We start from the raw sequence: 17153 nt of genomic DNA on the forward strand, positions 1-17153 counted from the left end.
AAGCCAATGTAAGCTTCTTAGGAGGGGTTTCACACTTTCAAAGCGTGTTTTTCCGAAGATGAGTCTGGCAGCCGTGTTTTGTGCTGTCTGTAGTTTTCTTATGATTTGATCTTTGCAGTCTACGTAAATACTATTGCAGTAGTCTACGTGGGTTAGCACCATGGTTTGGATCATGTTGCAGAATGAATCCCTGGGAAAGTAAGGTTTTATATGTTTGAGCTTCCACATAGTGTGGAACATTTTCTTGGTCATGTTCTTAGCTTGGCTTTCTAGCGTTAGGTTGCCTGAGATTTTCAAGTGGTCTGAGATTGGGAGGGATTAACCCTGTGTGTTAATTGCCGAAGGGGGGGGGGGCATTATTGTGTTGGGATGAGAGAATGAGACATTGGGTTTTATCTCTATTGAGTTTTAACTTGAATGCCGATGCCCAGGATTCCATGATGGTCATGCTGTTTATTATTTCCTTGGTGATTTCTGTGGGGTTCTATTTGAAGAAAATATAGATGGTGATGCCATCTGCGCAGAGAAATGGATTGAGGCTTGTTTGGATAGAGATTTAGCCAGTAGTGTCATCACTAGTTTGAATAATATAGGTGAGAGCAGTGATCCTTGTGGTACTCCACATTCCGCTTTCCAAGGTCAAGGTATATCTGAGTTTGATTTGACTTGGTATGTTCTGGATGTCAGAAATCCCTTGATCCAGAGAGTACTTTTCCTGTAATTCCTATCTTGTGGAAGGTTTCTGAGTAGTATGTGGGGGTCGACCATATCAAATGTGCTTGATAGGCCAAATTGGAGTAGGAGGATGTTTTTACCCCTTACTATTTCCTGCTTGAATCTGGTCAGGAGTATGCTTAGTATTGTTTCTGTACTGTGGTGAGGTCTGAAGCCAGATTGAGATTTGTGCAGTATGTTGCAATCAGTGAGGTATTCTGTTAGTTGTTTGGTGACTATACTTTCTGTCAATTTGGTTGTTAGGGATATGGATGCTATCGGTCTGTAATTCGAGGTCTTTTCCGCTTTTTTTGTGTGTCTTTTGGGATGGGAGTTAGTAGGATATTTCCTCTTTCCAGTGGGAATAGGCCTTTTTTGAATAGAAAATTAAGGTGCTCTGTGAGTTCTGTGACATATTGATTAGTGGTTTTTTTTAATTATATAGTTGGGGCAGGTGTCTAGTTGGCAGTGGGCGGAGAATTTTCTAAGTGCATGAGCTATTATTTTGGTTCTTAGATGAGTGAAGTTATTCCAAATACGGCCTGCCGGGTATTCCCTTGGGTTTGGATCTAGTTCGTTTATGAAGGTTTCTGGATTAATATTTTCCTGATGTAGATTCTTGCATAGATTGGTAATTTTTTCTTCAAAATATTTGGCAAGATTGTCTGCATGTGGGAGGTTTGTATTCGGTGTAGTTACCGTTTTGGTGTTAAGTAAGTTGTTTATTAGTTTGTATAATTTGTTTGTGTCTGTGTAATTTGTGCCTATTTGTTCTCTGTAGAAGTTTCTTTTGGATTGTCTTATTTTATATTTGTATTTTGTTTGACTTTCTTTCCAGGTCTTTAAAGATTGTTTGTTTGGGGTTTTTATTTTCTAGTTTTGTTCTAATTTTCTAGCTTGCGTTTTTATAATTTTTAGTTCTTCGTTAAACCAGAGTATTTTATTGCGTTTTTGTGCTGATTTTGTATGTATGGGCTCTATTTTGTTGAGGATTTCATTGCATCATTAGTCCCAAACAGTGAGGAAGTCAGTTGAATCGGTTTTTGGTGCCCAGTTGTTATCGTATATTTCTTGCCCAAATGTTTTGGGGTCTACTTTACCTCTTGTTTTATATAAGGCCTTTTGATGCATTTGGGGAAGACCTTCCAGCATAAGTTCATAGTTAATTTAAAGTGGTCTGACCAAGGTACGCTTTTCCATTGCTGTTCCATTACTAAAGGTCACTCGATAGTTTGTATGTTAATAGTTCCCGTGCATGGCCTTTTATGTGTGTGGGGTTGACTTGTGTCCAGTGGAAGTCCCGTATTTGTAAGAACTCTTTGCATTCTAGTGTGTCATTTGAGGTTGTGTCCTCTAGATGAAGGTTTATGTCTCCTATTATTATTATTATGTTAGGATTTGTGAGGCATGTGTTTGATATAAAGTCCATGAGAGTTGGTTGGGCATCTTTCCAATTTCCTGGTGGTCGATATAATATGATGCAAGTCAGGTGAGCTAGGAGGAATTTGTTTTGTAACCTGATTGCGGCAATTTCAAGTTGTGTATTAATGGATTCCGCAATGGGTTCTAAAATGAATTTGTCTTTGTAGATTAGGGCTATGCCTCCTCCTCTTTTACCTGTTCTGATCCAGTGGTTCATTTTGTATCCTGGAGGTCAGATGTTAAGGATTATGGGGTCATCTTGGTTATGAATCCAAGTTTCACTGATGAATATTAGGTCTAGGTTGTCCTGAGTAATCCAGTCTGTTAAGGTTTCCATTTTATTACTGATCTAGCGTTTATATACCCTATTTGGATCTGTTTAAAAGTTTCATCTATGGCGGGTATTAATGGAATATTTATTAATTGACATGTGATCGATGTGCTGGGTATGTATGGGTTCTTTTTTCCTGTTTTTGTTTGTGTGATGATGATTTTCCATGGTAAGGTCTGGTTTCGATCTGATGACAGTAGTTTAATCTGTTTGTCCTATGTTGGGAGTGTATTATGGGGATGATAATCTGTTCTTCTTGGGATAGGGCATCTATTGTATGTACTAGGGACAGGATGTGTAATCCTAGGATTAGTTTTGTATGGTTCATTCTTTTTTTTTTACATGAATTCTGATTTATGGCCGGTTCCGGTCTGTGACATCAATTCTAAACAATCATCAGGTTTCCAATATGACATTTCTCATGGGTGAAGGTAGTTGTTTGTTATAATTATAAAAAGGACATTCCCATAGGCATAGGTATGGTAGTCCAATTGCATTGTAGCTAAGCCATATGATGTGACTGCCTGAATGCCTTTAATGCCAATCAGAGTTCCTATGATGGATGACTTTCTAAATTACTGTCATTGGAATGCCTCTGTGTTTCACTTTATATTCTGGTATTTGTCAACATTTGCTTATTTACGACCTGAAGAGGAAGGGTTACCTTTGGAAGCTGATTAAAAGATGTATTGTTAGTCCAGTAAAAAGGTATCATCTTATTTTCTTTTGTATGTTTTGATTTATTTCTATTTATTAAATTTGCATTGCTAACCATGTTGTCCATTGGAGTAGATGTCCACCATCCATTTGGGTTCATGTACATCTCAAGGTGTATCACAAATGTGTCTCACATATCTAATCATTGGTTCAAAATCTTTACTAACAATCTCACAATGCCTTTTAAAAAATGCTCACTGTGTCACTGCAAATTATAACACTTATCTTAATGATGGGGACCCACAACCCATTGGGGGACTAGTAAAGTAAGTGTAGGAAATGAAAAGCCGATTATTAGATGAAAGGTGAAAAGAAGATGGAAGACTGGAAGAAGAGGAATAAAATCTAATTATAGGTGTATAAAACAATGAGAAAATAAGATGAAACTGAAGAATGATTGTCAGAGGTAGATGAAGTAAAGGAAGGGAGGAATGGGGATGCATTTCTGTACCATGTTTTATTGAAGATTAAAACGAATCCCTAGGTGCCTTAGAATTTCTAAGGCACTAACAATGTTTCTGGACAACCAGATAATTTTGGAGAAATGGTGTGCTATTCACAATAAATGCAGCCTCGATCTTGTGATCCTGATAGCTGAAATCTCTAGATCTAAAAGCAAAACATTACAAGAAACTTTAGAACCAAAACTAACATCTTTACACACCCAAGATCCCAATTACAACACTATACTTAAAGACATAAATACAAAAGTATATAAATTCAGAAGAGAAACAAAAGAAATTAAAAATTGCTAATTCAAAAGGAATGAGGCCGACTATAAAAGAGGATCAATTTATCCATTCTCTAAAGCAAGACCGTATTTTCTACATAAGAAAACCACTAATTGTGTGATAAACACAGTGTCTGCCCTTACTTGAGGAGGCCGCCAGAGGGCGCTCTCCCACTGAAAACCGGGAAAATGCCCATTCTGGTCCCTAGGGGGAGCTCCAGGGATCTAGCTGAGTGTTGACTTGCATGGGCCAGTAGAGGGAACTCCAGGGAGATAGCTGGGGGAGTGAGAAGAGACCTCTGGACCCAGATCTTTCTGGAACCAGAGGAGTGAGGTCTTAAGAGGTGGAGAGGTATTGGACACCTCATAAATAGCTTCCTCTCAATAGAGGAGGGAGTTTTGCCCGAAAGAGAAGAGATGGGAACCTGGAGACCTGAAGCCTGGACTGTGTGTCCCAAGTACTGAGGAGGGTAGATTGTGTGTCCCAGGACTGTGTGTTCCAAGTACTGAGGAGAGTGGATTGTGGGTTCCAGGACTGTGTGCCCAAAAGTACTGAGAAGCAGGCTGAAAATCCTGGGGTAAGAAGTCCCCAAAGTACTGAGGTTGAAACTGTGAAATGTTTAAAATGAACAAACAGCCTTGGGGTGGAGGATAGGACCGTAAGGTTAATGAGAGTAAAGAAGGTCCTATCCAGGGGTGGTGGCTGTTATACCCTGAGACCCAGGTGTCCCACAGTAAATGGGCTCAGGGCGTGAATTTGTAGTAAAGGAGTAATAGTTGGAAAGAAAGGTTCCCACAAGACGGAAGCATAGTTCTAATAAATTGAATTTACATTTACTCAGCTAATTTGCATATTTCTGAAAGCAGAGGAATCCGTGCTATCTTCCAGAGTAGGGTGACCAGGGGGCCCCACCAGAAGAACTGGTCGGGGGGGTTGGTTACCAGGAGATACAGCAGGGAGGCAGGTCCAGGACTGGAGGTTAATGGAGAGGTCACCATGAGGGAAAGGGGAGGCCCAAACAGAGAGGCCCGAGTCACCAGAGTCCTAGAGAAGTCTTGTTTCAGGGTTGTTTCCTGAAGCAAAAGACTGGTCAGGCTGGGTAGAAGCTACTAGAGGGCTACAGCACACCTGAGAGCACCCCTGTGGGCTTACAATTATAACATATATGGCAACATTAGATCTTTTCCTACTAAAGCCAGCAATGACAATACCATTGTTGAACAAAGAAGGAAGAGAGTGAGGAGTGACTCTAGTGATCTGTATACTTCCCCCCTGGGAAACCCAATTACACGTCATGATCGCCCAAGGACCTCAAGACACTCTACAGAATGTGACACCTCACCAGTGGCCGGCCAGGTTGCCCAGACTGATTCTTTTTTTAAGAACTTTGAAAAAAAGATACAATAGATATACCACAATGTTGTCAACCCCTACCCCAGGCCAGATATACACAGAGAGGTAGAAGCAGAGGAAGGGGCAGAGGGCACAGCATACCACCACTGTTATTCCAGAACAGAGGTTACCACCACTATCCAAATCAACAGTAAAAGAATCCATCCCCATCTTCAATCCCTCCAATTATACACCAACAGAAACTGAACTCTGCATTTCAAAAAGGGTCTAGCCTTTGTTCCGACCACTGGCTATAATGCATTTCAGACAAGAATAGACCTTTTTAAATTCAACCGTAAGCTTCAGATCAATCATGCTTTTTCTAGGAATGATGTCCCACATCAAGAGATTTCTGTAGTTAAGAAATCATAGACCTGGATTCCTCCCGGTCCCACCTGTCCATTAATAACTGCTTTCAATTCATGCGTGGAGAATGACCTAAAGAAGGTTAAGAAAAAAAATCAGAGATATTACAACATTACCACCCTGGAATGCAACACTATCAAAGACTTGGCTCATAACACGGACATCGTAATTAAACCCGCCGACAAAGGCGGGGGGAATAGTTATTATGGATCATTTCTAACTATGTGAAAGAAGTAAAGAGACAATTACAAGACCGAGAATTTTATATTCCTCTAGAAAAGGATCCAACAGATGAAATAAAAAAGATTTTACTGAACTAGTCGATATTGCTTCAAAAATGGGTTTCCTAACACACAAAGAAAAACAATTGTTACAAGTTATGCATCCAGTTATCCCAACAATATATATACTTCCAAAAATCCTCAGATCTCTTGAGAATCCACCTGGCAGACCAATCATTTCTGGAAATGGATCTATTTTGGAACCTCTGTCCATATTCGCTGATTTTTTCCTGCGTCCATTTCTTCCACTTATCCCATCATATGTGCAAGATACCACCCACATGATTAACATTTTACAGAACTATGATGGTCCGTTGACAGATGCCATCATGGTTACAATGGACATAGAATCATTATACACCAATATCCTACAGCTAAAAGCCTGAATTCACATAATTGAAAACACTTAAGAAATACCCACAAGCGGATACCTAACCACCTGATCCTGACTTGTGCCACCATTGCACTTACAAAAAATTATTTTGGCTTTGAAAATACATACTACAACAGATAAAAGGCACCGCCATGGGTGCAAGTATGGCTCCAGATTTGGCAAACCTATATGTTGGAAATTTTGAAAAGGAACACCTTACAACCCATCCTTTTTCACATTACATCAAGATTTATCGACGATATATAGATGATGTCTTCATCCTTTGGCAAGGAGACGTCAAAACACTAATATCTTTCCACCAGTGGTTAAACACTAGGGATCCTAATCTTAAATTCACAATGGAACACAATACGGATGAAATCCATTTCTTGGATCTCTTAGTTACCAAGAATGATTATTTTTTCAAAACTAACATTTATAGGAAACCCACAGACTGTAATACCTTCTTACACTATTCCAGTTACCGTAACCCCAATCTTAAAAGCAACCTCCCATTGAGTCAAATTTTTCGCCTATGCCGTCTTTGCTCAGACTATGATGACTTTAACCATCAAGCACGCATCATGAGTGATAGGTTTTTAGAAAGAGGATACCCATACAAACACATTTCCGGCGGATTCACCAAAGCCTTAGAAAAGAATCGTGTCAATTTACTACAACCTACCCATACCAAGAAGACACCAGATGTTGTCTACACTCTTTTTTGGCCAAACACATCTCACGATCCATCCAGAGACATTGGCATATCTTGGAAGGCTTGGAATGCTTTAAGAATAAAGAGCTGGTGGTCGCATATTCTAGAAACAAGAATCTTAAGGAACACTTGGTCCCCTCAACATTACCAGACGTAAGATCAGCATCCCCAACATTGGGACACCATAAATGTGGCCACTGCAGTGTATGCATCCATAGCTTAGAGGCAACAATTTTCACTCATCCGATTACCAAGAAAACATACAATCTGCAACATACTTCAGACTGTACTACATCATCCATAATCTACATAATCTTATGTCCGTGTCCAGTGCTGTATGTTGGCAAAACCACAAAGGCAATTAAAACAAGAATCATCGAACACAGAAGTTGTATCAATAGGAAAGTGGAATCTGCACCTTTAGTTGATCACTGGTATTCATCGAATCATTCTTTTTCTGACATTAAATATTTGGTCTTTAAAACTTTCACCAAAAAATAGAGAGGAGGTGATTTGGACAATCAACTACTCCAGGAGGAACAGAAACTCAACTTTGAGCTACAGACTTTGATCCCTAATGGATTAAACAACGAAATCAACTTTCGTCCTTTCTTATAAGCATTATATTTTTCAGCATACTCAATTCTTCATATTTCATCTTAATATTTCAGTCCGTTCTGTTGATATGTTAAATCATGATCTTTAAATGCAATTTACAACAGTTTTCGTGTTTTTATTACTATGGTGTATTTATTACCAAGTTTATGGTATACGTATAACACCTTTTTTGCATAATTAGTTAAATCTTAGGTAAAGGCATGAAAATATGCATATAATGTCATTTATATTTTGTTCCCCATTATAAGTACAAGTTGTTATATGCACCATACCATCTTTGTTAGAGCATACATACACTACCCCACATCATCAAATCCCTCACTTGCATTCCAAATTCAAGTTTGTTTTATTATACTCATTTTCCCTTCTTTTCTGCTTTATTGGTATTCACCCAATACTAACTTTGCCTTTTTACATATCTCTCCAAATATAATCAGAGTAATGTGACCATAATTCAAACTTTTTTGTCCATCTGATTTCCAACCTTTTAACACATCTCTGAGACATTCTTATTTATGAAATTATGTAATTCCTCATTTAAAACTATAGAACTACCCTTCAATACATCTCACACATATAGTTTTTCCATTCATACCACTATCGGCACATCATCATTCACTATACACTCACATTTGCAATCTTTACAAAAATGGTTTGAAGGATTAATGCAAACACCATATCAATAGACACTCTTCTCACACACTGGTACATACACCTTTTAAGCGGTTCTTTTGTTTTCTTTTCTTTTTTCATTTTTTAGTCATTCACAATTCCCGCAGTCATATCAGTTTTTACTATCACCCTGCATGCACACTGTGCTAGTACACCTGCTTCCTATATAATTTCTATTATCGAGCAATTCGTGATCTTCAGCATTAAGGCATATCATTTCATTCTTGCACAAATTGGAAGCTGCGATTTTACCATCATTTTTCCATTTATCTGCAGATTTTTTTAGGTAGCTCTTTTTAGTAGTCCCTTTCCTTTTTTGACCACCATTGCCACGTCACTCCATCTTTCGAGCCACGTCACACCGTCAACTGGTGCATCCATCTTTAAACAACTTACAAGTCTTTTCAATAATTTAAAGCAAACATTTTTAGAAAACATTTTTCTAATCCAAAGTTATATCTAATTAGGTATCCTTTTTGTTTTTTAACCTTTTTTTTGCCACATACGTCACCACACGTCATATCCTCAAATTTTGGCGCCTTTTTACCTTTATAACGGATCATCTGTCTAACCGCCTCTCTTTTGGCTTACGCTAGGAACCAACTTTACTGGAAAGCATGTCTTTTCAATCAAGGGTCTTTTTAAAGGTAAGTTTTGTTTCGACATATACTGTCTGCAGCTTTTTGACGCCACAGCACTAGTAACTAGTATTGCACATCGCTCAACGAGACATTTTCTTTAGATTTTTTCAGAGTAGATTTAGCATTTCATTTCAACTGCAGATGCTATCATTTTTTCTTTTGTTCTGATGCTATCATTTTTTCTTTTGTTCTTTTTCTTTTTTTTTGTTTATTCTTTAGTTTGCTTCCCAAGGTCCACATACATTCCATTTTTTAATCATCTCTCTTATACACTTTATCTCCGTTTCCATTTCTGTGACATTTTTTTCTCGATCAAGATGCTTATATTCTAATGCAGACCACTATCCAACCCCTCATAACAAAAGATTGGACATTACTACACGTACACGGACAATCCTGCATTTTACAACATCAGCGTATCAGATGTTTTCTGTTTATACAAGTTAGTGTCCTTTCCAGTGTGCCCATGTACAGTTACTATCAGCATTTTATATCGCATACGCTATCAATACCATAATATATTTTACTTTATATAATTTTGCAAGTTTTGATATGTCATTCATCTATTTTGTGTTCCCAAGTTTTACATTCATTATGGATCTGTATGCTTGGTGCTAATTCACTGGTTTTTGTATATAATATTATGTTTGACCATATACAAAAATTTGCATTATGCAAACATTTTAGCAAATACTTTATTTTCTTTGAATTCCAAAAGTTTTCTACCACTCTCTCTTACAGCATGATAATTATAATCCAATCTGTTCTGTTGCTATTTTTAATTCATTTTTATGTACCCTTATTATATTGCTCCAATATAATTTCACAATTGACACTTAAGATAGGTGCAACCATCAATGTCACTTTGTTGTTTATTTATTTATTTGTTGCATTTGTACCCCACATTTTCCCACCTATTTGCAGGCTCAATGTGATATATGCATACTATATCAAGATAAATCATACTATTTTTATGTATACTTTTATCTTTTTACACATTAGTATATTTTATTATCATTTATTAAATCATTCTCAATAATGTATTTAAATGATGTGATGATGTATGTTGTTTTTCTACACATTAGCATATTTTATTTGCCATTATTCCTTTACTGTTAATTTTATATATTTTTATATATATATGCATATTCTCTTGTAGACTCCTGATGCAGGCCTAGTGGCCGAAGCACAACGTTTGTGTCTTGTTTATCAATAAATGTTTCATTAAAAGTGTTCATCTCTCCAGTCTTTGGTATCCGTGGTCAACCTCACACTCATTCTCTTCACGCTTTTATGTTTTTCCGTGGGGCGGATTCTCCTGAACCCATCCAATTACCTTCACACACACAGATATGTAAGCTGCCCCACTGCAACTGTTGGGTGAGCTGGGCTTTGGAGAAGCAAGAAATAGGAAGGGTAGGCTCTTCTCAAAAACCGGAGGAGACGTCTGGTGAAAATCAAATGTATAAAATGCATCTTTATGGGACAGTGGTTTTCTTAAAGTAATGCTAGGGGTGAAATAAAATGTGAATAGTGAGCTAGCTCCCTTATAGTTAAAAACCCTAAACAAATAAGATTGTGAAATACTTTTTTTCTTCTAAAAAAATTATATATATATATGATTAAAAAATCTTTCTCCCTTCAAAGACAACATTATTACATACATGAATTAATAAAATTATTATTGAGATATGAGAGACTGTGTCTCTTTTGTATATTGAATGACTGACTGGATCACTGTAAGGGTGCTAACATCGATATATGTAATTTGTGATCAAAACAGAGCTTCACAATGAAGAGAGCCTGTGTGAGTGTGAAAAAACCTTTATCTGGCCGATACTAAGACAGAGGTCTAAATGTGAAAAAACCTAAATAGAGACCCATTTCTGGCTGATACTGAGGAGGAGATACGAAAACAAGAAATATGGACATCTATGTTAGACAAGATTCTTGAAAATCTGTGATCTTGTGTTCGACTGTAATAGGTCGTTGGGTACTCGACCGAAAATAATATGCTGGTGGAACTGTCCGAAAAGGACACCCACACATGCGCATGACCCATGAAGATGCTTCAAAAGTGAAACACTTGCATGTAGGGTCCAAGTGTGGGTAGAAACCACTATGAAGTGAACAGCTATTATACAGATTGCTGAAGACCAGAGACTATACCCTTTTGATCGATAGTGATTGTGCTGGAGCTCTTAATGGGTGCTAGGATCAGTACATCTTTTTGAACAAGGAGACCACCAAGGAGTGCTGAGTAAAAAGATCGGGAGGAATACGAGTTTGAAAACAACAGGCCTCAGTACTGTTCTACCTGTGAGTGTTGAACGAAAGACTTGACTGGAATAGGAACATGAATATAAGTTTGAACAAAATAGTCCCTTAGAGTGAATTGACTATTATTGTATGATCTGTAAGAGATCTTGAGGAAGTAGAACTAGTATCTTTGCATAATTGGAGTACTTTAGGAATAATGCTGTAATTTTAACATATAGGTAGTTGTTAATTGTGTTAGTCATTTGAATGAGTGATGAGTGGGTGTGTATGTTGGTAGTAAGAGTTTTAATAGATAGGAACAACAATGTGAATAAAAGAAGAAAATATATAAAAGTATTTAATAAAGATTGAGTATCAATGATATAACGGTTGTTGAAGAACTTGTATATTATATTGATTACAACCAATAACTGAGAGTGAACCTGTAGTAGAATTGTGGTTATACATATACATTGTGGTTATTCCCAAAAAAGCCAGCTCTTTCTCCCTTCCTTCCTTCCTTCCTTCCTTCTTTCCTCCTTACCCAGCACTTCCTCTTCCTCTCCAGTAGTATTTCCCCACCCCTCCTTTCCCATACCTTGCCAATGTAGACCTTAGAAATTCATAAGCTCTATATGTAGATCCTTCAAGAGGTAGTGTGTCATGATTTAGGCTCTACACCCTTTCTGATGTTTTGGTGCCACCTCAGTAAGGCCAACACACAATCTCTCCACTGCAAAACACTATACATAAACTTGTGCAAAAACCCACTCATAACCTTACCAAACCATAACTGCACTAATTCCAAGGACAGGGCGAGCTACAACCTTATGCGTGGAAAGGCAGCACTGTAATTACACCAGGCTCTAAAACACCAGTACACTACCTAGTGAAAAAAAAAAAACAAAAAGGGCTGCAAATACTACACACTAGCACAATATTGCACCTTGATCACACATGAAAAACACATGACAACAGATATGACACAAGGAACTAGAAATAAAAAGATATGAAGGCAAAATACTGAACTGGAAAGTTACCTCAAGAAGTTAGACTCGGCATGCAGCAATACTAGAAAAATTGAAACTTACATGCAAAATATCACAGATGCAAATTTCCAAAAGCTGACATATTCCAATTAATACATTCTGAATAAAATACTTTTTTCTACCTTTGTTGTCTGAGCATTTAGTTTTTCTATTCACTTTGGTCCCAGTGTCTTCTGTTTTATGCAGTGTCTTCTTTCACTCGCCATGTCCACCATCCTCCTGTGTCCTTAAGTATCCTGTCTACCATCTGTAGCCCTGTCCCTATCCTTCCTCCAGTTTCAGTATCTGTCCTCAAAGTGTTCCGATCCAGCCCTTAAATTCAGCAGTTTCCCCTCCATCCATATCCAGCATTTCTCCTCACTCCCCTCCCCTCCATCCATCCATGTGCATCTACTTCCTCTGTCTTCCTTCCCCTCAATCCATGTCCAGCTTTTCTCCTCTCTCCCTTCCCCTCCATCCATGTGCATCTCTTTCCTTTGTCTTTCCTTCCCTCCATTCATGTCCAACATTTCTCCTCTTTTAACTGCCATCCACTCCATCCATGTCCAGCATTTCTCCTCTCTTCCCTCCCCTCCATCCATGTGCATCTCCTTTCTGACTTCCCTCCCCTCCATCCATCCATGTTCAGCAACTCCCCATTCTCCCCTGCCCTCTCCTCCATCCACCCATATCCAGCAAATTTCCTCTCCCCTGCCCCCTCCATCCATCCATCCATGTCCAGAAATTCTCCTCTCTCCCCTGCCCCAATTCATCCATCCATGTCCAGCAATTCTCCTCTCCCCTGCCCTCCCCTCCATCTATCCATGTCCAGCAGCTCTCTATTCTTCCCTGCCCTCTCCTCCATCCATCCATATCCAGCAAATTTCTGCTCTCCCTTGCCCCCTCCATCCATCCATGTCCAGCAATTCTCCTCTCTCCCTTGACCTCCCCTCTATCCATCCATGTCCAGGAACTCTCCATTCTCCCCAGCCCTCCCCTCCATCCACCCATATCCAGCAAAATTCCTCTCCACTGCCCCAATTTATCCATCCATGTCCAGCAAGTCTCCTCTCTCCCCTGCCCTCCCCTCCTCTCCTGTCCAGAGATCTCTTCTCTCCCCGTGCCCTGCCCTCCTCTCCCCCTGCCCTCCCATCCTCTCCATGTCCAGCGATCTCTTCTCTCCCCCTGCCCTCCTCTCCTCTCCATGTCCAGCAATCTCTTCTCTCTCCCTACCCTGCCCTCTCTCCCTGCCCTCCTCTCCCCCTGCCCTCCCATCCTCTCCATATCCAGCGATCTCTTCTCTCCCCCTGCCCTCCTCTCCATGTCCAGCGATCTCTTCTCTCCCCCTGCCCTCCCCTCCATGTCCAGCAATCTCTTCTCTCTCCTGCCCTCCCCTCCTATCCTCCGTGTCCAGTGATCTCTCCCTGCCCTCTCCTCCTCTCCATGTCCAGTGATCTCTTCTCTCCCTGCCCTCCCTTCCTCTCCATGTCCAGCGATCTCTTCTCTCCCCCTGCCCTCCTCTCCTCTCCATGTCCAGCGATTTTCCCTGCCCCCCTCAGCTCTCAGACAGCCCTCCTTTCCATTCCTTTCCCCCATCCCCTCGGCACGTTTAACCTTTTTATTTTCAGTGGCATCAACTGCAGTGAAGAAGAAAGCACTTCAGGCTCACCTCCAGCTTCTCCCTTCCCTCACATAGTGTCCCGCCTTCTGCGATGATGCATTTCCTGTTTCCGCGAGGGCAGGACACTGTGTGAGGGAAGGGAGGAGCTGGAGGTGAGCCCGCAGTGTTTTCTTCTTCACTGTCATTGCTGCCACTAAAAATAGTAGGTTAAATCCCCCGGGGGGGGGGGGAAGAACGGAGGGGAGGGCTGTCGGTCGGGGAGCTGAGAACTTAGGGCGGGACAAAGGAAGAGCTGAGGGCAGGACGGAGGGAGAGCTGCCTGCAGTGTTGTGCCGGCCCTGCGTTTGGGGGGCAATGCCCCCCATCGCCCCCCCCCCCCCAACTACGCCCATGGTGTTCTTATTGAACATAAACAAGTAGCTCCAAGTGTCTGGTATTAACTTCAATTCTGGTAGCAGCTTGCTGCATTGATGTCCATTTATGATAACAACTTGCATCAGTGCTGGTAACAGTCTCACCAAAGAATAAGAATCCTTATTTACTGTACATGGCACCTGCTGATAAGGTCACGGGTTCTTAATCTTCTGTGAGACTGGATGTCTCCACAATGTCTAGAGTCTTTTAAAGAGATAATGTCTGAATTTGCACATTATAATCAGGTTCTGAATGCTGAATAGTGCCATTTATAAAGGATCATGTATGTCATGTAGGTCCATATAATCTCATGGATGACTGTGCATACTGCCCATAGTGCTACAGTAGTGCTTCAGTAGCTTTGCTCCTACATATTGTAAGCTCTTTCAAGCAGGGACCGTCTCTTACATGTTCAGAGTACAATGCTGCGTGTGTCTAGTAGTGCTATAGAAATGATAAGTAGTAGTAGTAGAAATATATTTTCATTGATCCTTTATAGTTTTTGACTTTTATTAACAGCAGGAGAGTCATTCTAGCTCGCTGGAGAGAGTGGAAGTTTGAAGTCTATATAGTTTAGCTGAATTCAGTTAGCATCAAGTGCTACATGATGCTTTTTCTTTTTTAATTATAGTGTAAAAATATTTTCTTTTGCTTTTCTGCTTTTTTTCCTATGCTTCTGTACAAGAAGCATCTTGGTTGTATTATCAGAAATTTCAACATTTATTTAAAGAAAGTGTTTTATATATGTATGTATATATATCATTAAAGCATATCACAATAACTGTATGATTTGTGTTTCTTCTTGTTTTTGTTTTATTTTGTTTTTTTAATCTCATTCAGTTCTCGTTTCTTTGGATAACCAGCCTCTTTTTTTAATTAACATCTCAATAGTGGTATAAAATAAAATTTGTCTAAGCAACAGGCATTTTTTTCCTAAGTAGCAATATTTGTGTTGTGATTTCTATATTTGGGTCTTATTAAATATGAATACAATAAATATTTCTTCTTTGAATCAACTCAGCTGCAGAACTTTTTAGATTAAAAAACTATTCCTCAAGCAATGGCATTCAGAGTCAAAACTGAGTTAAAAAAAAGAAATAATTCATTTTATGAAAGTTATATTTTAATATGGCTGTGAAAGAAATAACTTAAGTCATCCATTTTTTCTTCTTCTGAGTGTTCTTATCTTTAGTTTTCTGGAGTCTTGGATCAACTTTATGTAGCTATTGCAAACATGTTTTCTAGATTTTAGTTATTGTTTTTGTTCTCCTCAAGTAATGAATTGTGTATATATAACATGCTGCTTCCTCTTCAAAACTATTCTTGAAGTTAATTATAAAATGCAATAAATACAAATTTAAAATGATGTATAGCATTTGGGATTGGTCACCATTATTCTTTTCTTTGTCAGCTAGTCTACATGGGATGGGTAGAAGAGCGAGAGCAAGATCCTTTACAGGACCGCATGTACACACCAAAGTTTCTGGCATTGCAAGGGTCATCTCTTTACAAGTTCCTCGCTCCTCCAGTAAGTATTTCTTAAAGATATATTTATAGGATTTTAGATAACCTGCTTTTCAAACTGTAACTGTCCATTGTGCTTGTTTTAACTTTCATTCATGAGTGATAAATTTGCATATTTCTGTTATCCTGAAATTCCGATTGACTTATGCAGGGCAATTCTGTAAAGAATGTGCTAACAGTTACACATATAAGTGTGTAATTTATAGAATACTATAATTTACTAGCATATCTCTGGTATTTAGGCATGCACTTACCAGCACTATGACTGGTGTAAGAGCTCAAGCCTAACACAGGTGTGTATTTTTGTTGTTATATTAATATTCTAGAAAGGAAAGAAGGTAGCAAGGTAGAATTTCCAGTTATACAATTGCCCCAATGTTGTTTAAAGTTCATAGCTCACAAAACTTGATTAATAAAAAAAATAATCCTGCATCATAATCCACAGCAAAGAAAATTGATCTGACTAGGAATCTGTGATGCACCACTCTGCTCCCTGATGCTTCCTGATGCACTCTCTGAATAATCTTCTCCCTTGATTTCCATGTATAGAGCTCCTTGTCAAACTGTCAGTCTACCTTAAATTATTAAGCTTACACAAAGCATTAGGACTGATTGATACATCCCAGAAAACTCTTTGGACCCAATATTCAATGCAAATTAAGCAGGAAAGAGGCTTCTGCCCGATTAAATTGCCTGGGACCACCTAACCCTTGATATTCAGCAGCACTAAACTGGCCAGTGCTACCGAATATTGGTTCTGACCACCTTTAAAAAAATGGGCAGGTCAGGGGCGGTACAGGGGGCAGCATTGGCGAGGAGCTGACAGTTATGCGGGTTAGCTAAGCCCTGCTGCTTCTGCTCCTTGTGTCTGGCTCTCACAGCAGCTCGTGATACTTGCATAATACCATGAGACTGCTGCAAGAGGTCATGGCAGCCATCTTTGCAACATTTTCAATTTAAATCAGTGACGTCGCTTCTTTCAACAGTGAGTGTTTCTCTCCTATTAAGAATGTTCGACAGTTGTTTCTCACTGTTGTTTTTGCACTTCGCTTGATTATGCTGATGAGAGAAGCCCAATTGAGGTTGTAAAACATTTATGCAGGTTTAATGCTTATGTCCAGTCCCAAGCAGCTGAGGCTCATTTATTCAAAGTTTAAAATTTATTGAAATAGGGTCCTCTTTCCCAATCCATATAGACAGAGATTTTTTTTGGTTTTGATCCATTTTGGAAAGCCAGCCACAAGGGACAGGAGTGAGTTTGCTTCACTCATGCCCCCAACACTCCACTGAACCTCCAGGGAACAAAAGTAGGTCTGGGGGGTACCTAGACTTCT

The 17153-nt window shown here is 39.3% G+C and overlaps 1 protein-coding gene across 1 annotated transcript in view; it reads left to right on the forward strand.

Annotated features, from left to right (window-relative positions):
• The window catches only part of SNTG1 (syntrophin gamma 1), a 734999-nt gene that overhangs the window by 499267 nt on the left and 218579 nt on the right, over positions 1–17153 (forward strand). Inside the window, exon 13 of the mRNA XM_030214286.1 lies at positions 15707–15823. Coding sequence (XP_030070146.1) covers positions 15707–15823 — 117 coding nt within the window. The remainder of the gene's footprint in view (positions 1–15706; positions 15824–17153) is intronic.

This window comes from Microcaecilia unicolor, chromosome 1 (assembly GCF_901765095.1).
Source record: "Microcaecilia unicolor chromosome 1, aMicUni1.1, whole genome shotgun sequence".
Taxonomy (NCBI): Eukaryota; Metazoa; Chordata; class Amphibia; order Gymnophiona; family Siphonopidae; genus Microcaecilia; species Microcaecilia unicolor.